The 25,404-nt window shown below is 41.4% G+C and overlaps 1 protein-coding gene across 2 annotated transcripts in view; it reads left to right on the top strand.

The window, feature by feature from the left end:
• Tnpo3 (transportin 3) overlaps positions 1-21,146 on the top strand; it is a 93,468-nt gene extending 72,322 nt beyond the window's left edge. For both annotated transcript variants that reach the window (XM_069996720.1, XM_069996721.1), the window contains exons 19-23: positions 288-444; positions 2,812-2,979; positions 6,281-6,393; positions 18,346-18,437; positions 20,868-21,146. In XM_069996720.1, the coding sequence (XP_069852821.1) occupies positions 288-444; positions 2,812-2,979; positions 6,281-6,393; positions 18,346-18,406 (499 nt within the window). In that variant the 3' untranslated portion in view covers positions 18,407-18,437; positions 20,868-21,146. The remainder of the gene's footprint in view (positions 1-287; positions 445-2,811; positions 2,980-6,280; positions 6,394-18,345; positions 18,438-20,867) is intronic.
• Positions 21,147-25,404: the final 4,258 nt, after the last annotated feature.

Here is a 25,404-nt window from a genome sequence, read left to right as displayed (position 1 = left end):
AGCTTTAGGTTCACAACAGAATTGTACTTGCTTATTAACCTATCACACATAGACTCCCCCAGTATTAGCATTCCTCTCCAGAAGCACTTTTTTTTTTTTTTTTTTTTTGGTCGGTCATGGAGCCTGAACTTTGGGCCTAGGCGCTGTCCCTCAGCTCTTCAGCTCGAGGCTAGCCCTCTACCACTTGGGCTCTAGTGCCACTTGTGGCTTTTTTTGCAATCTCTCTGGTTTTGACCTCTGTCATGACCACTTGTGTCATTTATAACTAACTTTTCTTCCCATACCAGGTTTATTCAGCGTAGCCCTGTCACCTTACTGAGGAGTCAAGTGGTCATCCCAATCTTACAGTGGGCCATTGCCTCTACCACCCTGGACCACCGAGATGCCAATTGTAGTGTCATGAGGTTCCTACGAGATCTCATCCATACAGGAGTAGCCAATGATGTAAGTATAAACAGTGTAACTTTTCTACTCTACAGGTTATTCTCTTTCTCATTTTTTAAGGGAAGACCAGTATTGTAGCATATTCTTATTTGATTTGTATTAGTAGACATGCTATAGTGGATCACTTACTAATCAAATCATCAACCTCTAGATGTAAAATTTCTATAATAGTGCTATATATACGCAGTGCAAAGCATTTGAAGATTATTCCTGCTCCCAAACCATTGGCATTTTATAAAAAGGTATAAAAAATTAAATTATAAAAGGAAAGGGACCAGGCACTGGTGGCTGATGCCTGTAATCCTAGCTACTCAGGAGGCTGAGATCTGAGGATCATGGTTCAAAGCCAGCCCAGGTGGGAAAGTCCATGAGACTCCTACCTCCTCAATTAACCACCAGAAATCTGTAAGTGGCACTGTAGCTCAAGTGATAAAGTGCTATCCTTGCTGAAGAGCTCAGGGAGAGCGCCCAGGTGCAGAGTTTAATCCCTACAACCAACAAAAAAAAAAAAAAAAAAAAAGGAAGAAGGATAGAGATGAGGTTCAAATGATAGAATGCTTACCAGGCTCAGTTGGTATGAGTTCACAAGAAAGAAAGAAATGGATTTGGGATAATTTTTTGGAAGAGCTTAAGGACTTAAAAGCAGCTATAAGATAGAGTTAGAACTTAAGAGTTTGAAGAGAAGAGGATAGTCTTAACTGATTTATAAAGCATGTTTAGGAAAAGTCAGGATAAGTAGTGCTATGGTTCAAAGTGATATAGAGTGCTAGCCTTGAGTGAAAAAGCTCAGGGACAGCATCTAGGCCCTTAGTTCAAGCCCCACACCAGTTTTTAAAAAAAGAAAAAGTCAGGATAGGACTAAGTGTCTTAGTAGATAACTAAGAGGTTTAATTGGTGCTGGGGATGTGGTTTAGTAGTAGAGCACTTTTGACTAGCATGTACAAGGACCTGGATTCCGTACCCCCCCCCAAAAAAGATAGACTTTCTATAGTAGTGAAGTGATTCACAAGATTTTCAGAGATAGGATGGGAATGTGGCTTAGTGGCAGAGTACTTGCCTAACATGCATGGGGCCCTGGGTTTGATTCCTCAAAACCACATAAACAACAATCAAAAGATAAAATAAAACAGATGAAAACACTCAAAAAGATTTTCAGAGATAGATTTGGCTAGATGGGAAGTAGAATTGAAAATTGGGGAGAGGAGTAAAGAAGTATGTGAAATGATCTAATTATTTAACAAGTTTGGCAGTAAGAGGAGAGAAGAAAATAATTAGAAGTGGAAGGCTATTTTTAAAAAGTTTTTTCTCAAGATAGTAGAAATATGAATATTTAAATTTTCATATTCCTTGTACGAAGGAAGAAAGTAGTCAAGGTTGCTTTAAGGACACAGTTAAGGAATGGAACAGGGAGAGGAGAAATTTTAAAAGAATAGAGACAAGCCGGGCGCTGGTGGCTCACGCCTGTAATCCTAGCTACTCAGGAGGCTGAGATCTGAGGATCGCGGTTCAAAGCCAGCCCGGGCAGGAGAGACCGTGAGACTCCTACCTCCAATAAACCACCAGAAAACCGGAAGTGGCGCTGTAGCTCAAGTGATAGAGCGCTCGCTTTGAGCTGAAGAGCTGAGGGACAGCGCCCAGGCCCAGAGTTCAAGCCCCATGGCCGACAAAAAAAAAAAAAAAAAAGAATAGAGACAAATTATTTTTCACAGAAAAATTAAGATAATACTAGCTTTAATTATTTTTTGTTTGTTTGTTTGTTGTTTTGTTTTTTTGGGGTCCGGTCATGGGGCCTGAACTCTGGGCCTGGGCACTGTCCCTCAGCTCTTCAGCTGAAGGCTAGCGCTCTACCACTTGAGCCACAGCACCACCTCTGGCTTTTTTCTGTTTTGTTTGTTTGTTTTTTTGTTTTTGTTTTTTTTTTGTGTGTGTGCATGCATGTGTACATGTGTGTATGCCAGAACTCAAGACTTTCACATCCACACTCTCACTTGGCTGACACTCTACTACTTGAGCCATAGCTCCATTTCCAGCTTTTTGGTGGTTAATTGGAGATAAGCATTACATGAACATTCTTTCCTGGACTGGCTTCAAACGTTAATCCTTAGATCCCAGCCTCCAGTGTAGTAGCTAGGATTATAAGCCCTGCCCCTGGTGCCTGGCTGCTAGCCTTAATTTTAAATAATCATTTCTCTTCTGCCTTCTTTTATTTTATAATTCACCTGTTATATATACATACAAACACACACACTCATATGCCTTGTTCCCTAGGAAAAAGCAATTATAACTAAAGGGAAAAGAATACTTGATCTTTGGAAAGGAAAGACTAGACCCCAATTCATCTAAATAATGCTTCTGCTTTCTTAACAGCATGAAGAAGATTTTGAATTACGGAAAGAACTGATTGGACAGGTGATGAACCAGCTTGGACAGCAGCTTGTAAGCCAGCTTCTCCACACTTGCTGTTTTTGTCTCCCCCCTTATACCCTACCAGATGTGGCTGAAGTCCTCTGGGAGATTATGCAGGTTGACAGACCGGTAAGATTGTTTTGTGAGATATCTATTCTTATTGGCTTCATAAACCAAATTGACATTGATTGAAGCTGGCCATAACTTTGAAACTAACTTTATTATGTATGTCTTCACAGTGAATTTTAGACATTGCTGTTTATTTGGTAGGTAAAGGATCTCATAGAATGCCAGTTACTCACTATTGGGAACTTTTTTTGGGTTTGGGGTTATTTTGGTCTGAGATCAGGACTCGAACTTGGTATCTGGCATTTTTACTCATTGGCTAATGCTCTACACCTCTAATCCCAACTATTGGTTCTTGAAAGCATGTTTGTGTCACTGTTGTAAGATTTATACTGTTTGTTACCAGAAATGTGGCTGGCTAGTGGGAAATTAGTTCACTTACGAGATTCCCATATATGAATTATGTCAAATTGCAGATTATTCAAGAAGTGCTAGAAATTTGAGTGTCAAAACCAGCCTACAACATATTGTTGGCTATATATTATATTAGTTACTGGGATTAATCTCCCCCTTGGAATCTATTTGCTTCAGGTCTTTTTCCACCTAAGCATGAAAACAAAAAATTTGGACTTTAGTGCAAGGGACAAACTAGGGCGTCAAGCATGTTAAGCATGTACGTAACCACTGAACTATACCTTCCATTTTGGAAATTTTTTTTAAGATTGTGTAATAATAATGTCCAAGTAGTAATGTCCAACTCTTGCAGTCAATGAGATGTATTGACTACATGTCATAAATTAGCTTATGTATACTATATCAAGGGTTTAAATATAGTGACAATTTTAATTAAGTAAGAAATTAATTAATTTATTGATTTATTATGGTCAATTGTGGGGCTTGAACTCTGGGCCTAGGTGTTGTTCCTGAGTGCTTCAACTCAAGGCTACCTACCACTCTACCGCTTGAGTCACAGTGCCACTTCCAACTTTTTCTGTTTATGTGGTACCAAGGAATCCAACCCAGGGCTTCATGCATTCTAGGCAAGCACTCTACCACTGAGCCACATTCCCAGCAATTAGTATTTTTTTAATTTAAATATTTTTGTTATTATAAAGGTGATGTACCAAAGGGGTTACAGTTACATAATAAGTTAGTACATTTATTTTTGGGCAATGTCACCCCTTTTCCCATGTAAAATTTTTTTTTTCTAATGACATAGGTAGGTGCTTTTTTGTGGCTTATACTTATAATCTTAGCTACTCAAGAGACTGATTGATGTAAGGATTGTAGTTAAAAGCCAGCCCAGGCAAGAAAGTCCATGAGACTTTTGGAGCTCTGGCTCAAAATGATAGAGTGCTAGCCTTGAGTACAAATGCTCAAGAACAGCACCTAGCCCCTGAGTTGAAGTTGTAAGACTACCACCACCACCAACAAGAACAGGATTTATAGTTTTTAATAGTGATATAAAAGCCATTTGGGAAAATATACAATTAGACCTAGTTAAAGTGAATAATGTGTAATGAATAACATGATAGTGTTATAGTTCCCATTACTGTTTATTGGATATATGTTCATTTCAGTATAATACAGTGAAATTATTGTAGTTTTGTTAAAAAATAAAAAAGTACTCTGATTCCTACAAAGGCTAACAAATTTAATGCCAAAAGTTCTTTACTTGAGAAATAAAATTCCCATACTCTGCTCTGCTTTGACACTTTTTGTATGTGCCAGTATGGAGGTCGAACTCAGCAGCAGCACCTGTCACCCAGGCCTCCACCTTGTCTCACTCAACTCTTTCAGTCAAGACTGCTCTAGGGCTGGGAAGGTGGCTCAGTGGTAGAGTGCCTGCCTTGCATGCTCGAGGCCCTGGGTTCGATTCCTTAGCACCACATAAGCAAAAAGAAAAAAGCCGGAAGTGGCGCTGTGGCTCAAGTGGTAGAGCGCTAGCCTTGAGCTGAAGAGCTGAGGGACAGCGCCCAGGCCCAGAGTTCAGGCCCCACGACCAGACCAAAAAAAAAAAAAAGACTAGTGCTCTACCACTTGAGCCACAGCTCCACTTTTGGCTTGTTGGTAGTTACTTGGAGATAGTGTTTCACAGACTTTTCCCGTCCAGTCTGGCTTTGAACCAAGATCCTCAGATCTTAGCCTCCTGAGTAGCTAGGATTACAGTTGTGAGCCACCAACACCTGGCAGTTTCTAGAATTTTGATTAATTTGAGGAAGAAAGGCATTTCTGTGCCTTTGAAAGTTCTTTTATATTATTTATTTGAAAAAAATATGAGATATTGATTAGGTATATATCCTCAAACTTAGATCCTTTTGCCTCAGCCTCTCTCCTGCTGGGATTAGAGGTATGAATCACCACACCAAGCTTGTATAAAAGAGACTCTGCTCAGATATAAAATTATATTTAAATAGCAGTAAGAATGAAATTTTCCTGACCCAGAGAATAGGTAGGTAGTATAAGGCAACTGAATAACTATAACATACTGAGAGAGATAGCTTTAAAATCCTCAAAGATTCTGGATTCATATTATATGTATGCATTAAGTAACTATTTTAGTATGCTTTTTTTTTTTGGTTTGGTTTGGTTTGGTTTGGTCATTGGGCTTGAACTCTGGGCCTGGGTGCTGTCCCTCAGCTCTTCAGCTCAAGGCTAATACTCCACCACTTGAACCACAGCACCACTTCGGTTTTCTGGTGGTTAATTGTAGATCAGTCTTACGGACTTTCCTGCCCAGGCTAGCTCTAAACCTCGATCTTCAGATCTCAGCCTCCTGAGTAGCTAGGCTTACAGGCGTGAGCCATCAGCGCCTGGCTCAGTACTGGGGTTTGACATCAGAACCTCATGTAATTTTTAAAATAAAAGTTTTGTGTGTGTGTGTTTGTTGTGTGTTTGTTTTTGTTTTTGGGTCTGGTCATGGGGCCTGAACTCTGGGCCTGGGCACTGTCCCTCAGCTCTTCAGCTCAAGGCTAGCACTCTACCACTTGAGCCACAGCGCCACTTCCGGCTTTTTTTCTTTTTGCTTATGTGGTACTGAGGAATCGAACCCAGGGCCTCAGGCATGTAAGGCAAGCGCTCTACCAGTGAGCCACCTTCCCAGCCCCTAAAATAAAAGTTTAATGACAAGATCAGAACTAGTAGCCTCATGTAAAAAAGACTTCCAAGATGTGGAAGATCTCTATCCAAAATGTTGCCTTCAACCCTTTGAGTTTTGTACCTTTTGATAATTGTCTTATTTGTTTCAGCTCTATGGAAACAAATTCTACTTTGTATAAACCTGTGGGATTTTGTTAGTACTTTAGGGTCTCCGGTGAATAAATTTAATCTCCTTTTAAAACTTTCATCCTTCTTGTATATACAGACTTTTTGTCGGTGGTTAGAGAATTCTTTGAAAGGTTTGCCAAAGGAGACAACTGTGGGAGCTGTCACAGTGACACACAAACAACTTACAGATTTCCACAAGCAAGTCACTAGGTAAGTTGTGCTGGGGCCTATAAAAGGAGCATGAACAGCAGCTGAGGTATATAGAAAAACTATGTTTCTTTAAATGTCTTGTAAATTCAGTTTAGTATCTGTTTGGCCTTGCATTGCACAAATTGGCACAAAAAGCCAGTCTGAGAAATCCCCATGTTGTATATAGTCATATCACATCTACATTTGAACTAGCTGGCTTAAAGGTAAGTGAAGGCAATGGGCAGCTAGCTCAGTACCCTTTGGGGGATCTGTCTATGTCTCTTTAAGTCCTTAGGTCTCATCTGGCTTCAGGAATGAAGAATGCAAATGCCTGAATTAGGTGAAGCATTGGCTATAAACCTTAAAAAGTAACGGTGACTGAAGTAAATCCAAGTACTTTTCCTATGCCTAGAGATTTTTTTTCTAATTCTAATTTCAAAATTGTGCAAATGAAATACCACTCTGGTAAGATAGGTCCATAAGGCCCATGCTGACAACTCTGGATCAAAGCTTAGTTAAAATGTTAATTAAGTGTGAGTATTTTTTAACTATGAACATACAAACAGTTTAAACAGTTAACATAGTCTTCCTATCATCTCTATAAAGATGTTCCTTGGTTCATTTCCTTTTAGTGCCTCTTAGTAAACCTTTAGAATATTTTCAAATTTTCAATATTATTGATAAGATCAAGGTATGGTCCTTGGTATACATACGAGTTTAACCATGATATTTTACACATTAATTGGATTAACTCCTCCACTCTGTTTTTTTCTGTCCCACATTATTTTCAACAGCATTCCCTGGTGCTATCTTCATACACATACAAAGCTTATTTCAGTATTATGTACATATACATACACACATCATTCTCTTTCCTGCTCCTTGTATCTAAAGTTTAGAATTTGGCTAAATTTGAAGCAATGACTCATATTCATATTCTTGTGGGAAGATATGTCAACCAAAGAATGAGCATTGTGAGGGGAAAATGGAAATATTCTAATTGACCATCAATAGGCCATGGTCAAATAATTCCTAAGATGTCTATACTAGTAAATAGTAACTTTCACACACTGATACAGAAAACTACCTGATATATTGTAAAGAGGAAAAAAAATGATAGTGTCATTTAGCCCAACTTGAAAACAGTTTTAAAACAGTTTTTATTTATAATAAATACATATAAGCATAAAATTTAACATCTTGACATTTTCTTGTGTGCCAGTCTTGGAACTTGAACCTTTGCTCTTTTAACAACTGGCTCTCTACCACTTGAACCATCCTCTAGTCAAGCATATTTACTAGTAAGTTGAAGGTAGAATCTCTCTCTCTCTTTCTCTCTCTCTCTCTCTACATATATATATATGTATATATATATATATATATATATATTTACACATATATATATAAATACATACACACATAGCTTTTGGTGGTTTTGTTGTTGTTGTTTTGTTTTTTTGATCATGGGCTTGAATTTTTTTTTTTTTTTTTTTTTTTTTTTTGATCATGGGCTTGAACCCAGGGCTTAGGTGCTGTCCCTGAGCTTTTTCACTCAAGGCTACTTGAGCCTTGCTCTGCTACTTTGAGCCACACCTCCACTCCAGTTTTCTGGTGGTTAATTGGAGATAAAAGTCTTACAGATTTTCCTACCTGGGATGGTGTCAAACCACAATCTTGAGATCTCAAATTCCTGAGTAGCTAGGATTACAAGCATGTATCACTGGTGCCCAGCTTAGACTTTTTTTTACTTGGCTGGCTTTGAACTGCAGTCCTCCAAGTCTCAGCCTCTTGAGTAGTTAGGATTATAGGCATGAGACACTCAGTTAGCAATTATTTTCAAATGTTGTGTTAAGACTTTTAATTGTTGTGACAAAATATCTGAGAATACAACTTGAGAGGAAGGATTTATTTAGACTCATGGGTTCAGTCCATGGTTGACTGGCTCTTGTTTCTGGGCTGTGGTGAGACACAACATCATACAGAAAGGCAGAGTTGCTCACCTCATGAGTACTCTCTGGGAGTACAAAGAGCAGGGACAAAATACACTCTTTCAAAGACTTGCTTTCCTTCATCTAAGCCCTACCTCCAATAACCCATTCAGCTGGGAATTCATTGGATTCATCCATTGATGAAATTAGAGCTGTCATGCGATTTAGTCACCTCACATTAGCACCATAAGCTCGATGGTATCTTCCACAAATCAGCCTTTTGTTGGTGGTGGTGCTGGTGGTGGTGCTGGTGGTGGTGCTGGTGCTGGTGGTCATTGTCCTGGGGCTTAAACTCTGGGCCTGGGCACTATCCCTCAGCTCTTCACCTCAAGGCTAGCACTCTACCCCCTTGAGCCACAGCACTACTTCCAGTTTTCTGGTGGTTTATTGGAGATAAGAGTCTCATGAACTTTCCTGCCTGAGCTGGCTTTGAACCATGATCCTCAGATCTCAACCTCCTGAGTACCTAGGGTTACAGGTGTGAGCCACCAGAGACCGGCAACAAATAAGCTTTTGGGGTGGGGGTCACTTAATACCCAAACTACAGCAATTCCGTAGTATTAAGGTACTATGCAGCCAATATTTTTACCTTGCAAAACTGAAACTGTACCCATTAGCATGTGGTTCCCTATTCTCCCTTTCACACATCAGCAGTTACCATCCTACTTGAAGATTCTTTGAATTTGATCACCCTACAAACCTTTTATGGCTTATTTCATTCACCATAATGTTTTTCAGAGTTTATACATGTGGTACTGTGTGTAAGAATTTCTTTTTTATCCATTCTTGTTGCCTTTGCCTCTGTCTCCCAAGTGCTAAGATTATAGAAGTGCACTACCACATTACCTTATTTATCCAGTCTTTTTAAAAAAATACTGTCCAGTCTTTTGTTTATGTACATTGAGGTTGATTCCTTCCCTTGGCTACTGTGAAAAATGTTGCTATAAACACATATACAAACATCTATGAAACCCTGCTTTCATTTCTTTTGGATTTACATTGAGAAGTGGAGTTGTTAGATGATGTAGCAAGCCTTTTTTTTCCCCCTGTCCTGGCGTTTGAACTCAGGCCTGGGCACTGTCCTTGAGTTTTTTGTTTTTGTTTTTGTTTTTTTTTTTTGGTCAGTCGTGGGACTTGAACTCTGGGCCTGGGCGCTGTCCCTCAGCTCTTCAGCTCAAGGCGAGCGCTCTACCACTTGAGCTACAGCGCCACTTCCGGTTTTCTGGTGGTTTATTGGAGATAGGAGTCTCACGGTCTCTCCTGCCCGGGCTGGCTTTGAACCATGATCCTCAGATCTCAGCCTCCTGAGTAGCTAGGATTACAGGTGTGAGCCACCAGCGCCCGGCTTGTCCTTGAGTTTTTTACTCAAGGCCAGCACTATACTTTTTTGGTTTTCTTTGGGTGGTGGGGGGGATCCATTCATGGGGCTTGAACTCTGGGCCTGAGCGCTGTCCCTCAGCTCTTCAGCTCAAGGCTAGCGCTCTACCACTTGAGCCACAGCGCCACTTCCAGCTTTTTTCTTTTGGCTTATGTGGTGCTGAGGAATCGAACCCAAGGACTCAGACTTCAGAGCAGTATACTTAGATCAGACGAGATTGGGCACGTTCAGGGTGGTATGGCCGTAGACAGCAGTATCCTCAGATAGCCTTCTGAGTAGCATGGTGGTGTGAGCTATCAGTGCCTAGCTATGGCCCTATTTTAAAAATTATTTTGAGGAACCATTTTCCATAGTGGCTGAACCATTTTAAAGACCCTCCAGCATTGTACTTGGTTTAATTTTACCATATGCTTGCCAACACAATTGTTTTAGGTGCTAGAAATTTTGTGGGTTTTTTTTGTCTGTTTTATAGGCAGCCACCATAACACATGAAGCTACATATCTTACTGTGGGTTTGACTTAAAGTTCCCTAATAATTAGTGATCTTTAGTATTCTTTCATATATAGATTATTTAACTATGTATCTCTTTTAGAAAAATAGTTCTTCAAGCCGGGCGCTGGTGGCTCACGCCTGTAATCCTAGCTACTCAGGAGGCTGAGATCTGAGGATCGCGGTTCAAAGCCAGCCCGGGCAGGAGAGACCGTGAGACTCCTATCTCCAATAAACCACCAGAAAACCGGAAGTGGCGCTGTAGCTCAAGTGGTAGAGCGCTCGCCTTGAGCTGAAGAGCTGAGGGACAGCGCCCAGGCCCAGAGTTCAAGCCCCACGACCGACAAAAAAAAAAAAAAAAAAGAAAAATAGTTCTTCAAATGATAAATAGTTTTTTGTTTTATTTTTTGCTGATGGTTCTGGAGCTTGAAACTCAGGGCCTGGGCACTGTCCTTGAGTGTTTTTTACTTAAGCCTAGTACTCTACTTCTTGAGCCCATAGTCCACTTCCAGTTTTTTGGTTGTTAATGGAGATAAGAGTCTCATAGACTCTCCGTCCCTGGCTGGTTTCAAACCACAATCCTCAGATCTCCTGAGTAGCTAGGATTATAGATGTGACCTACCAAGGTCCACTCCCTTGATGATTTTTTAAATTGAGGTGTTTTTTTGTTGTTATTGAGTTATAGGAGCTGATAGTCTTTGGTATATTAATTTTTTTTATCAGGTGATTTGCAAACATTTTCTACCATTCTGTAGGTTGCCTTTATAGTCTGTTACATTCTTTGGTTTTGTGATTACTTTGTTTTGTTTTCTTGCAGGTCCTGAGGTTTAAACTCAGGGCCTGGGCACTATCCCTGCTACTTGGAGCCACAGCACCAGTTCCTGCTTTTTGGTAGTTAATTGGAGATAAGATTCTTACAGACTTTCCTGCTCTGGCTGACCTTGAACCTTAGTTGTTGGTTTTAGGGAGTGGTGTTTTTATTTATTTTTTATTTTTTTGCAGTGTTAAGAATCAAATCCATAGCATTGTGTGTTGTAAGGCAAGCACTCTACCCCTGGGCAATATCAGTAACCCCTGAAATTTGATGTAGATCCTGGCTTATCTGCTTTTACTTTTGTTGCTTGTATTCTTTGTCACATCTAGGAAATTATTGCCATATCTAATGTCCTAAGTTTGTAACCTAGGTTTTCTGCAAAGAGTTGTAACTTTTTTTTTTTTTTTTTTTTTTGGTCAGTCGTGGGGCTTGAACTCTGGGCCTGGGCGCTGTCCCTCAGCTCTTCAGCTCAAGGCGAGCGCTCTACCACTTGAGCCACAGCACCGCTTCCTGTTTTCTGGTAGTTAATTGGAGCTAAGAGTCTCATGGATTTTTCTGCCCACGCTGGCTTTGAACCATGATCCTCAGATCTCAGCCTCCTAAGTAGATAGGATTACAGGCGTTGAGCCTCTGGCACTGGCCTGAGTTGTAACTTTTTATAACTTTCTTTTTACTTATTTTTTTTTGTATATGATTAGGTAAAGATCCAGCCTCCTAGCTAGTGCCAGTGGCTCACAACTATAATAGTAGCTACTCAGGATGCTACAATCTGAAGATTGTGGTTCAAAGCCAGTGTGGGCAGGAAGGTCATGAGACTTTTTTATCCAATTAACCACCAAAAAGGCTGTTAAGTGGAGGTTTGACTCAAGTGGTAGTGCCAGCCTTGAGCACAAAAGCTAAGGGATGGTACCTAAGCCCTGAGTTCAAGTTCCAACACACACACACACACACACCCCACTTAGCTTCCTTTTACATGTGGATACACACACATACACACCTAGCTTCCTTTTACATGTGGACACACACACACACACACACACACACACACACACACACACACACACACACACACACACACACACACACACACACACACACACACACACACACACACACACACACACACACACACACACACACACACACCCTAGCTTTCTTTTACATGTGGATATCCAGTTTTCTCCACAACTTGGAAGACTCCTTTACACACACACACACACCCCTAGCTTTCTTTTACATGTGGATATTTACACACACACATACACATGCACACGTGCACACACACACACACCCCTAGCTTTCTTTTACATGTGGATATTTACACACACACATACACATGCACACGCGTACACACACACACACACACACACACACACACACACATACCCCTAGCTTTCTTTTACATGTGGATATCCAGTTTTCTCCACAACTTGGAAGACTCCTTTACACACACACACACACACACCTAGCTTTCTTTTACATGTGGATATCCAGTTTTCTCCACAACTTGAAAAGACTCCTTTCTCTATTGAATGGTTTTAGTACTCTTCAGAAATCATTTGGCCAGTGGTGCTGTGGCTCAAGTTGTAGAATGCTCACCTTAGGCTGAAGAGCTCAGAGATACACCCAGGCCCAGAGTTCAAGGCCCATGACGCAGGGAGCGGGGCGGGGGAATCATTTGGCCATTAATGTTCATTTTTTGGCTGTTCTGTTCCACTGGTCTATGTGTCTGGCTGCTAATGTCCAATTTTGATTATTGTGACCTGGTAAGATTTTAGAGAGGGAGTGTGCCGACCCTGGGGCTTGAAATTAGGGCCTGGGCTTTTATACTTTTCAGAAAATTTTAAATCATTTGCATTTTTATAAGTAGATATTATAATTTATATTTTAATTATAACTTAAATTTTAAATAATTTAAAATTAAAAAACAATGTTTTTTCTCGTAGTAGTTGAACTCAGAGCCTCTAGCTTACTAGGCAGGCAGTCTTACCACTAAACCATGAGAAGACAAATCTTTGTTAATGGTATAAAGTCTAACTTCTTCTGAAGATGACTTCCTTTTTTAAATTTTTTCTATTGTAAAGATACTGTACAGAGGGGTTACATTTACATGAGTGAGGTAGTGAGTATATTTCCTATCGAGCATTATTATTCCCTCTGAAGATTGTTTTTTTAATGTCTTTAAAAAAATAGTTTACTTTCTCATTCTTTGGAATGCTTCCCAACAGTTCTTTTAGTGTTAAGATATCAAATCTTGGCCAGGCATAGTGGTTAGTACCAGAGTTTATAGGCTTAGGCAAAGATAAGATGTTGAGAGGCCAGCCAAGATTACATGGTGTAATACCCTATCTCAAGAAAAAGAAAAAATTGAAATCTCAAACCAAAGAGTACTATTATTTGTAGCTTACTAAGGGGCTAATAACTTCATGCCCCAGATGTAGCTGGTATTTAACGGTGGCATTCATGACTGAAAAATAGTACATGACTATCTCTGTGATATATTTTGCCAGAGTAGAAGAATAATCTCTCTGGTAAAACTAGCATTCTTAACTACAAGCTGTCACAGGTCAAAGCAGTAAAATAATTGCATTTCTCTGCTTCTGTTTTGCTTTATTCTGTCTTTTTGGTATGAGTATATAGCCTCTAATTTCCTTAAAGCAAATTGAAGGTAAGTCTGTTGGTTTGAGGCTTGCCACTTACTCTGTTACCTAGAACTTCAGTTAATTCTTCTGTAAAATATAACTTAGTGCTGCGGTTTTCGTAGGGTTATTCTGAAATGTACTAAGTGGAAATCTAAAGAAGTTTCTTGTGCATAGTAGGTAAACAAGTGAGTCTGAATTCCTTTCTCTTTGGAAAAGAAACTGCCAGAATGTCCTGTGCGCTTGCAGAAACTAGCTGGGACATGTCTCCTGTGAGCTCTAAAGGCAGCCACCCACACATTCTAGAATTAATCTCCACCAAATTCAGATTCCTTTAGTGGGACTGATGTATGACAGAAAAGTGAATTAAATCTGAGGTCCCAATTATGGGCACAATTTCTTAATTTAAAGAAAGGGACAAGAAAAAGGGTCTCAAAGCAGTACTATGAACAAAATTATTGTAATTTTCCCTAAGATACAGGAAAATAAAATGTACTGCCAACCTGGTGTATGTGATCTTTGCTGCTAAACCAGTTTTGCAGCTTCTATAGAAGGCTGTGACATGATGGTGGGAAATGAGCAGAAATAAGAGATAACACTGAGATGCTAGCAAAAGGGTTTGAGATGGCCTACCTCTTAGTAATTCTTTCTCTAACATGCCTGTTACCCTTGAACCTGTGTATGACTCAGTCTCTCTTTTGGTCTTCAGGTCCTATAGCTCCTGCCACGACTTGCTGCTTTGTTTGCCATCCTAGCAAGAAGGCAAACTGGTTTGGTTTTATTGCAGCAAGTCCAAGCTTGCTTTTTAAAAATGATACTAGCAATTAAGTCCTTGGCTTTTTTAGTTGGTCACTGTGAAGTAACATAAACCTTTTCATTCTAGAATATCATATTTGCTTTCTGAACATCAGATGACCCAAATATTGGCTCAAATTGGGATTAGAAGAAATTCTGCCATTAATTTCAATTTCTCTGTATTGGCTCAACTTCTTATCATTAACATGAGGATTTTTTTTGGGGGGGGGGTCTGGTCGTGGGGCCTGAACTCTGGGCCTGGGCGCTGTCCCTCAGCTCTTCAGCTCAAGGCTAGCACTCTACCACTTGAGCCACAGCGCCACTTCCAGCTTTTTTCTTTTTGCTTATGTGGTGCTGAGGAATCAAACCCAGGGCCTCAGGCATGGAAGGCAAGCGCTCTACCACTGAGCCACCTTCCCAGCCCCTAACATGAAGATCTTTAAAGCCAAAAGATGCTGAGCATGGAATTGGAGACCAGTGTGGGAGACCAGTATGGGAGTATCTCCCCAGCTGGGTTATCAGTTAAAGCTATACTATTCTCCATTACCTACTAGGACATCAGATCCAAGCATTGAATTTCTCATATTTCTCAGAACATCAATTATGAAGCTTAAGAAATAGTGACAAAGCCAGGCGCCAGTGCTTTACATCTGGAATCAAAGCTATTCAGGAGACTGAGATCTGAAGATTGCGGTTTGTTCAAAGCCAGCCTGGGCAGAAAAACCCATTTAGACTCTTATTTCCAGTTAACCAGCAAAAAGCTAAAATGGCTAGGTGTCTCAAGTGGTAGAATGCTATCCTTGAGCAAAAAAGACAAGTAACAGCACAAGACCCTGATTTTCAGTACCAGTGTGTGTGCACATGTACACACACACACACACACACACACACACACACACACACACACACACACACACACACACACACACACACACACACACACACACACACACACACACACACACACACACACACACACACACACACACACACACAGAGTACTAAGAAATATGATAGAAGTCAGTGGCTCATGCCTATATTCTAGCTACTCAGGAGGCTGGGACCTGAAGGATTGCAGTTTGAAGCCAGCTCTCTTCATCTCCAATTAACCAGCAAATGCCAGACTGGAAGTGTGACTCAAGTGGCAGAGTACCAGCTGTGAGTAAGCAAGCCATGCAAGGAAACAGGCTCTTAGTTCCAACCCTGATACCAGCACACATGCACACACGCACACACACGCGCGCACACACACACGGACAAAGTATGGTATAATTGGAATTGTGGGATCAGAAGTCAGAAAATAGAACCTAGGAAAATAATAGCAGTTGAAAAAAATAAATTTTTAAAAAGGAACTAGGAAATATGAGAGGATTGAATTAGGAAATAAAGTATAGTGCTAGTGTTCAAGGAACTTTTGGGTTCATATTTGTAGGCTTCCACACTGGTTCAACATTTGGCCAAAGCTTTTAACACCAGAACAATCACTGATCGTGTTGAGGCAGATGTGGAGGCGGTTTGAGACACTGGCCTATCCTTCGTTTTGCTGTCTCAGCACAATTCTTCTATTTTATTTCAATACTTTTTCTCATGTACCAGAAAAGAGGCTAACAATGGAGTTGTTTCTCCAGAAATGCAGGCTAAAGAGGAGTAGCATTTTAAAAAGTAGGACAGTTGCGCGCTGGTGGCTCAACACTTTTAATCCTATCTGGAATCTCAGGGAGCTGAGATCTGAGGATGGCGATTCAAAGCCAGCCTGCACAGGAGAGTCTGTGAGACTCTTACCTCCAATTAACCCCAAGAAAACTGGAAGTAGCACTGTGGCTCAAAGCAGAGCACTAACCTTGAGCAAAAGAGTTCAGGAACAGTACCCAGGCCCTGAGTCCAAGCCCTACAACCAGAAAGAAAAAAATGTAGGACATTGGGATAGCAAAAGACTCCAGCACTTTTCTAAGTGTCCCTTGTAATGACACAGTACACAGTCTCTCTTAGGTTATATTCTTCCTATGTCCTGATAGTAGGAACATGAGTAAAATCAACCTGCACACCATTGGCTGCTGCTGCTTTTTTTTTTTTTGGGGGGGGGGGAGGATTGGGGGGTCCGGTTGTGGGGCCTGAACTCTGGGCCTGGGCACTGTCCCTCAGCTCTTCAGCTCAAGGCTAGCGCTCTACCGCTTGAGCCACCGCGCCACTTCCAGCTTTTTTCTTTTTGCTTACATGGTGCTGAGGAATCAAACCCAGGGCCTCAGGCATGCAAGGCAAGCGCTCTACCACTGAACCACCTTCCCAGCCCCACCATTGGCAGCTTCTGTAGATAGCTGATAGTTGATTTGGAAATAGACAGAAAAATATAATGCTTTTGTTGAAGTTTGGTATGTCCATAAAGAAGAAATGGAAGAATTCCAATAAAACTAGAAAAGTATCCTCATTTTGAATGGAGAGAGACTAGAAGAAAGTTCCTAGACTATTCTGTCAAATAAGTCCTAGAGTCTAAATCAAGGTTCTTAGTGATGTTTTAGACCTTATAATACATGGAGAAACCCAGAGATAGGTACATGAAGGAATAGCTCAAATAGTACCTTCTTTTTATTGGATCACTCTTAGCAGTTCCCTCCTTTGATATCTATTTAACCATTATGAGCAGGAAAGGTTTTAGAGCAAGAAGTGGCTGTACATACCTGGGAGCCTAGCACTTGGGAAGCAGAAGCATGAAAATGTGAGTTCAAGGCCAGTCTAGGCTACATAATGAGACCCAGTCTCAAGAAATAAAAGAAAGATTGAACTCTAGGTTGTAGACCTTGATGGCCTGAGTTTTCTGAGCCAGAAAGATCACTACACTGCTCTGTTATAATATAGTGCTTTGCTTAGCCTAAGGTTCAGTTAGCAATAACTGTTGGAAGACACATGAAAAAATGAAGTTTCTTGGTAGGTTTTAGACAAAAGGAATCTTGAAAACATTGTGACAGATGAATATCACCATCTTCAGACCACCTAGGCATCCCAGTGATTGCCTGAGGACCAAGTCCTGCTCATTCTTCTGTCTTTTCTGTGTGTCTTAACTCTTTGCTCTTTTCTCCTCCCACAAGGAAACCCTGAGCAGACTGTTTAGCTGGAAAATCAGCGACTGATGGGTACTTAGTTGCTGGACTAGACCGTATAAACCGAATCTGTCTTTGGAAGAAAACATAAGGAAGCTAGGGTACCTAAGTTAGTGTAAAAAGTTAGTTAAAAGGTTTAGAGCCTCTGGGGAACATGCTTGCCATCTTACTTTGTGGGTTCTTGTACTCTTTTGTGTCAGACTGGATGTGGTTATTAACAGCATCCTATTTTATTAAGTAGCATGTTGTCACTGCTTTGTTATAATGCTTTACATATATGAGCAGATTGAATCCTTTGAACAATAGGAGGTAGATACTAGGTGAAGAAAATGAGGCAAAGATTAGTAACATGCACAAGGTTACAAGAGCCAAGAGTTAATCCCATATTAGTTCATTTATATGAAGTTACAGAAAGATTCCCATTGACTAGAGAGACCATGATTCATTTGGCTGAAGAGAAGCTTGGTTTGGTGGTGCATGAGGCAAAAAAAAAAAAAAAAAGAGACTACAAAGAATAACTTCTGGGCTGGGAATGAGGCTTGGTTGTAGAGTGCTTGTCTAGTATGCATGAAGCCCTGGCTTCGATTCCTCAGTACACATAAAAGAACAGTGTCCAAGCTCTTGAGTTCAAGCCCCAGAACTGGCAAAAAAAAAAAAAAAGAAGAAGAACTTCTGACAGTTGGGACTATTCTGAGCTTGCCCCTCAGTATTGATGTTGTTTCTCAGGAGATACTGCTTTCATCAGTCAAGTGCTACTTGCATTTTCTCTTCTAGTGCTGAAGAATGCAAGCAAGTTTGCTGGGCCTTGCGAGACTTCACAAGGTTGTTTCGATAGCTCACATTCCTGCACTGTGCCTGTCACCAAGGTGCGTAGTATATGCTTCCAGTTTTCCTCAGGCTTTCAGGGAGCCTTGGGATGAGGATAGGTCTAGTGCTTATAATGCAATTGATCCCATTGATGGAGTCCGGGAAGGACTTACAACTTACATGTATTGAGCAGCTGGGGGTCGTAAGCGTCTGAGTTTCTTGCGTATTTGGATGCAATTTCACTTCCATAAGAAGGTAAGTGTCGGCCAGGCACTAGCTACTCAAACTGAGACCTAAAGAATTGAGATTCAGTCTGAGTGTCAGTGGCTCACGCTTAAAATCCTAGTTGAGTTGATCAGGAGGTTGAGATGTAAGGATCACTGTTCAGAGCCATCCTAGTCAGGAAAGTCTATGAGACTCTGACCTTCGATTAATCACGAAAAAGCTAGGAGTAGAGCTGTGGTTCAAGTGGTAAAGATAGCCTGGAGCCAAAAAACTCAGGGAAGCTAGGTGCTGGTGGCTCACGCCTGTAATCTTAGCCTTTCAGAAGGAGAACTCTGAAGATCACAGTCCAAAGTCAGCCTGGGCAAGAAAGTCTGTGAGCACCGAAAAAGGTAGAAATGGAGCTGTGGCTCAATTAGTAGAGCACTAGCTTTGAGCAACAAAGCTCAAGGACAGTGCCCAGGCTCTGAGTTCAAACCCAAGCGTGTGTGTGCGCATGCGCGTGCACATACACAAAATTGAGATTTGAGGCAGCTGAGGCAAAAAAGTTGTGAGACTTCTGTCTCCAATTAACCAACAAAAAACAGAGTGGAGGCTTGGCTCAAATGGTTGTGTGCCAGCTATAAGCAAGAAAGCCAAACAAGAGCTTGAGATCCTCAATCAAGCCCCACTACTAGTACCAAATAAAGTGAGAAGGGCGGGAGAGGGGGGGAGAGATAAAGGAAAAGTGTTGCAGAATAGCAGAAAACATTCCTTCCCCCTTCCCCTTCAGGTACTTCTAAGATGATAAACGGGATGGTTACAAATATTTTTAACTTGGCTACTGTTGTGAAAATAGTGATACCCTAAAGTTGAGTATGATGCATAACACCAATTTCTTAAAACTAAGTCCTAGATTTAATGATCTAAGGAGCTCATTCTTATCACTTTATGATTTGAATGCTGAAATGCTAGGTTGTGACCAAGGCAAGAGGTACCTAGGAAAGGACTAGTGGCTCCTAATTGTCAGTTTTCTCAAAATGTTTTCTGCCTGGATTCAGAAGCAAAGCAAGAGCTGAGCACCTGTGGCTTGCACCTGTAATACTAGGTATTCAGAAGGCTGAGATGTGTGGATCCAGGTCCAAAGCCAGCCTGGGCAGGTTATCTCCACTAAACTACTCCCCTTTCCCCCATTAAAAAAAAGTGGGGCTGGGAAGGTGGCTCAGTGGTAGAGTGCTTGCCTTGCATGCATGAGGCCCTGGGTTCGCTTCCTCAGCACCACATAAGCAGAAAAGGCCAGAAGTGGCTCTGGGGCTCAAATGGTAGAGTGCTTGCCTTGAGCTGAAGAGCTGAGGAACAGCACCCAGGCCCAGAGTTCACACCCCACAACCAAAAAAAGAAAAAAAGCAGAGCTATGACTCAAGTGGTAGAGCACTAGCCTTGAGCAAAAGAATCAGGGACAATACCCAGGGTTGGTAAACTGAGTCATGAGAGTGTAAGCATAAAGGGCAGAAAGCAAACTTAACAGACCAACAGACTTTTATTTTGGGAGTAAAAACCTAAGAGGGATACCAGAGTCTTCCAGCCAAACTGGAGGGAAAATGGCACACTCTTTTATAGGCTGAGGTGTCCTCATACAGGTGGAGAAGAAGAAGAGCACTTTGTGCAAGCATCAGGAGAGCCTTATCTTGGGCCACAGTCTGAGAGTTGCCATAATATCTGCATCAGCGGATGTGTGTCCACTGCAGATGTGACTAGAGTTTTGTAAGGTCAAAGGTCACAGGGTCAGTTGACCACAAGTGTGAGAACTCAGGACATAACAAGCAGTCCATATGGGGAGGGGATTTGCTTTAGAGGAAGAAAGAGAGTTAGTGTTTTAGCTGTTTATTTCAGCAGGATCAGCTAGAGGGCAGTTTTTTGCTTATTTTCCATTATCCCTGAGTTCAAGCCCCAGGACCACCTTCCTCCTGGTTCTGGAGCTTTAACTGCTCAAGGCTAGTACTCCACTACTTAAGCCACAGCTCACTTCTGGTTTTCTTTGTGGTTAATTGAAAATAAGAATCTCACAGATTTTTCATGACCCAGTTGGTTTTGAATCACAATCCTCAGATCTCAGCCTCCTGAATAACTAGGTGTGAGCCACTGGTGCCCAGAGGGATGCCAGTTTCTTGACATAGAATGCACCTTTTTTGCCTGAGCAAGGGTAGAAAGCTCTGCTTTGAGGCTGATACTATAGTCTGCCCACTGTCTTCTGGAGCTGTGATTCACTGTCTTCTCTCTTCGGTCAGGAATGTCTTTTTGAATTAGAAGACAGGAAGAAACAAAACCCAGACTGTGTCCCACAATCAGAAACCTCCGTTGTGGCAGAGGGGCCTTCACTGCCACCAAGGCATCCCTCCAGACAAGGAGAGACTCCAGCCTTCTGAGGCATCCCGAGGAGTTCCTGTTTGGGGTGTGAGGGAAAATCAGTGCGGTTTTAAAGAGATGGCTGCAGCCTGTCCGGCATGATGGGAGGGGAGCTGGTTTCCTGATGAACTTGTTTCTTAAAGGAAAAATAACTAATGAAATAAAAGGGGGGAAAAAGGAAAACTGAACCCAGAACTGAAGCATTCTCCTGGTAGCAAATGACACACACATACACTCATAACCTATAAGGAAGATGAGAATTCAGATGCACTAAATTGCCACAGTTGGAAGTAAAGGGTCAGGGACATCTCTTAAGATGTTCTGTTTTATCTTCCTCTCTATTCTTCCCTTCCTTCTTTGCCTTTCCTGTGGATAAAGGTATTCCCCCCACTGTTTGTTTTCACCTTTAGTTGTTCAGACAAGCCTATTGTATCATGGTCACATCAGTGATACTCAGGACCTCCTCAGAGTCAAAATTCATATTTAATGTTTAACCCAACCCTGACCCTGACCCTTTCTGATCTCTAAATTCACTTATAATCCACACAACCTTGTCACCAGCCTTGGGGAAGAAGAGCAAAAATTGTGGTAGGTGGGGAAGGATATAAATGTGTTTTCTGTTTTTTAGGCCTTGTTTTCGTTAGCAACTTACTCACCTCCAGATAGGAGAGAAAAGAGGGGGCAAAAGAGGATGGGGTATGGAAAAATGTTTACAGGGCCAATTGTGTTTTACTAAAAAGTGTGGGAATCAGTTGACTTAGAGGGATGAGGCCAAAGAGGAAGCCCAGAACAGATCTTGATGTTTTAAAGGAGGGTAGTCCTGCACAGCCATTAGATATGAGGGCCCTGTTCTGTCTGCTGTTTTAGCCATCTCAAGAACAAATCAACAGCAAAAAAGAAAAGAGAAAAAAAAAAGAAATAAACCATTTTTAAAATTTAATCAGTGTTTGTTTTTACTTCCATTCACTGCCTCTTGCACTGGAATGGTGCAGCTAGACCAGTTAACAGCTTTGGTTGGTACCCAGCAGACACAGTGTGTGGGACTTTTTTGTTTTGTTTTGTTCTTGGCAATGCTGGGGACAGAACCCAGGGCCTTGTGTGTGCCAGGCAAGCACTCTACCACTGAGTTACCTTCCAGTCCTTTGGTACAGAGTTTTAAAGGCCTACCCTATACCACAGACCCTTTGGGAATTGTTTGTGCTGCATCTTTTCTTCTAGCTTACTCTAAAACTCCTCATGCTATATTTCACTCTTTCTTCCACTTCAGTGGTCACTCCATAACAAACAGATGTGTGCCATCACAGTCTAGGGAATACAATGGAATTGTTCCTAGGGCAGAGTTACTGTCTTACACACACACATATACACATATATGATAATATGCATAAGTATGTACACATGTAAATATCAGCTGTGTTAGAAAGTATAGCTGACAATAATAAACACATTTGAAGGTACACAATTTGAGGGGATTACATGCATGAGACCAGTGCATAGAAGTTTCACTGAGCCCCAGGTGACCCTCCTTCCCATCCCTCCCTCCCTGTCGTCAAGTAACTGCTGATCTATTTTGTGCCACTGTTGATGCATTTGTATTTTTGAGAATTTTATATAAATGGGATCAAACATGTTATAATTGGGTTTTGACTGCTGAGCCAAACATATTTGCAGTCAGTGAGACAAGCCTTCTAATGTAACATAGGTAATATTCAGGGGTTTACTATCTAGAGGCATTACAAGGAGAACAGAAAACTTGAACACAGAAGAATGTTTAGAATGAGATTAGGAGATACAGGGAGTCAGCACACTATGCCTGCCATATCTCTGCTATTCTGTTTAAACAATAAAACCTTTAAGCCTAATCTAACTCTGAGTCCCTGAAATAACCATTTGGCTTTGTTCTACTTAAGAAATTTAGCTTTTTAAAAAAAAAAAAAAGGAGCCAGGCATCAATGGCTCATGCTTGTAATCCTACCTACTCAGGAGACTGAGATCTGAGGATCACAGTTCAAAGCTAGCACAGGCAAGAAAGTCCATGAGACTCTTATCTACAATAAACCACTAGAAAACTGGAAGTGGCACTGAGGCTCAAGTGGGTAGAGCGCTAGCCTTGAGCTGAAGAGCTGAGGAACAGTGTCCAGGCCCAGAGTTCAAGCCCCATATCTGACCAAAAAACAAAACAGGAAATTATCTAAGATTGCAAAACGTAAGGAAAGCTTAATTGAACCCTTCCTAGCCACTGAGTAATAGCATATGATATGGAACACACTTCATGTCAGGAACATCTCTATAGCTCTAGCTTTGAAAGTTGAACCCTAAGTTTTAGAACCTCACTGCTGTAATCCAGAAAGTTATTTTTTCCACATTAAAACCAGTACAGTTTTATTTTAAAGTTTATCCATGGTCTAAAATAAAACATCTCTGTGGCCACAGTACGATCACTGGTCATGATACAGTCTTACCACTTGGTTTCTTCTATGCTATTGTCCAGTCTAGTGGGAGTAGAATGTCTTCTATGCATGCATGTCAGCCAGCTGCACCTGAACTTTTTAGACAGTAGGATACGTGCTTTCAAGTGCATCTATTGAATATACTATGTCTACCATGTATAGCTGTTAAGTGAGTAATTTTATAGAGGTGAGCACCCAAGATCCAGAGAAGTTTAAAAATCCAAGATTTTATTCAATAAGATACACTTGATTTGGAGGATATATTTGAATATATGACCAGTAAATAATCATATTTTTAGAAGATAATTTCCAAGAAAGTACCTAGAGCAAAAAAAAAAAAAAAAAAAGCAGTTGTCTTCTACTCAGATGAAAATAGGGTATGTTCTTGATTTTGAAAAGCTGAATAAAATCTCTTGAGCTAAAGGAATATCTCACTGGATACTGGATGAACTTGGGGAAATAAGGAGTTCTTGGGAAGGGAAAGGGAACTTCAAGGTTCCATTGGCAGGGCCACAGCAGCAATGAATGAATTTACTTTAAAATGCCAGCATAGGTCACCAGAGCTGACAAAGGCCACTAGTAGGAGAAATCCTGGCAGGGCTTTGAAGCGATTTGGTGTTGGAACATGACATGGTACTGTCTTTAATGCTACAGCAGGCTACTGCAACACAGAAAGGGACAGCCAGTGCCAGTGGCTCACACCTGTAATCCTAGCTACTCAGGAGTCTGAGATCTGAGGATTATGGTTTGAAGCCAGCCCAGGAAGAAGAGTCCCTGTGAGAGTCTTAATGTAATTAACCACTCAAAAACCAGAAGTAGAGCTGTAGTTCAATGTGGTAGAATGTAATCCTCAAGCAAAAGAGCTCAGGGATGGCACCCAGGCCTTGAATTCAACACCACCCCCCCACAACCAACCAAAAAAAAAAAAAAGACAAGTTTTTTGTTGTGTGAGAGTCAAAAAGGGGCTGGGAGTGTGGCTTAGTGGTAGAGTGCTTGCCTGGCATGCATGAAACCCTGGGTTTGATTCTTCAGTACCACATAAACAAACAACAAAATAAAAGCCAGAAGTGGCGCTGTGGCTTAAGCAGTAGAGTGCCAGCCTCGAGCAAAAGAAGCTCAGCGACAGCACCTAGGCCCTGAGTTCAAAGCCCAGGACTGCCCCCCCCCCCAAAAAAAAAAAAAAACAGGCTCATGCCTGTAATCTTAGCTACTCAGGAGGCTGAGATCTGAGGATCTTGGTTCAAAGCCAACCCAGGCAGGAAAGTGTGAGACTTTGATCTGCAGAAAACCAGAAAGTGGCACTGTGGTTCAAGTGGTAGAATGCTTGCCTTGAGCTGAAGAACTGAGGGACAGCACCCAGGTCCAGAGTGCAAGCCCTACCACAGACCAAAAACAGGTATCCCAGAGCAAAGCTGGGTGCCAGTGGCTCATGCTTGTAATTCTAGCTACTTAGGAGGCTGAAATCTGGGGATTGCAGTTTGAAGCCACCGCAGACAGAAAAGTCTTGAGATTCATCTCCACTAAAACTATCCAAGGAAAGTCAGAAGTGGAGCTGTGGCTCAGGTTGTAGAGCGCTAGTCTTGAGCACAAAAGCTCAAGCTCACTCACAGCACCCAGGCCCTGTTTCAAGCCCCAGGACCAGTGGCGGGGAGGGGAGCAGCGGGCAGCAGGGAATCAAGAACAAATTTTGGCAGTGGCCACATTGATAAGGTTTTTTTAACCTTCCATTTATCCTCAGTTTCCTGCTCTACCTGGCATCAAGGTTGCAGATTCAAATGCCCCCAAGAAAGAGGCAAGTAATTAAGGGAGTGAAGCAGATTGGAAGAGGAACAGCAGTTACAAAAGAAATCAAACTTCACAGGCTAGTGGGATAGTGTGGGAGGAGGGGTAGTGTACACCCCCCCCCACACACACACACACATAAATACATGGCTAAAAGTCATGTCCATGGTGCATGCCAGAAATCATA

The sequence above is a fragment of the Dipodomys merriami genome, unplaced genomic scaffold, assembly GCF_024711535.1.
Source record: "Dipodomys merriami isolate MVZ:Mamm:240054 unplaced genomic scaffold, mDipMer1.0.p SCAF_5, whole genome shotgun sequence".
NCBI classification, from domain to species: domain Eukaryota; kingdom Metazoa; phylum Chordata; class Mammalia; order Rodentia; family Heteromyidae; genus Dipodomys; species Dipodomys merriami.
This window is presented reverse-complemented; position numbering and strand designations above follow the sequence as displayed.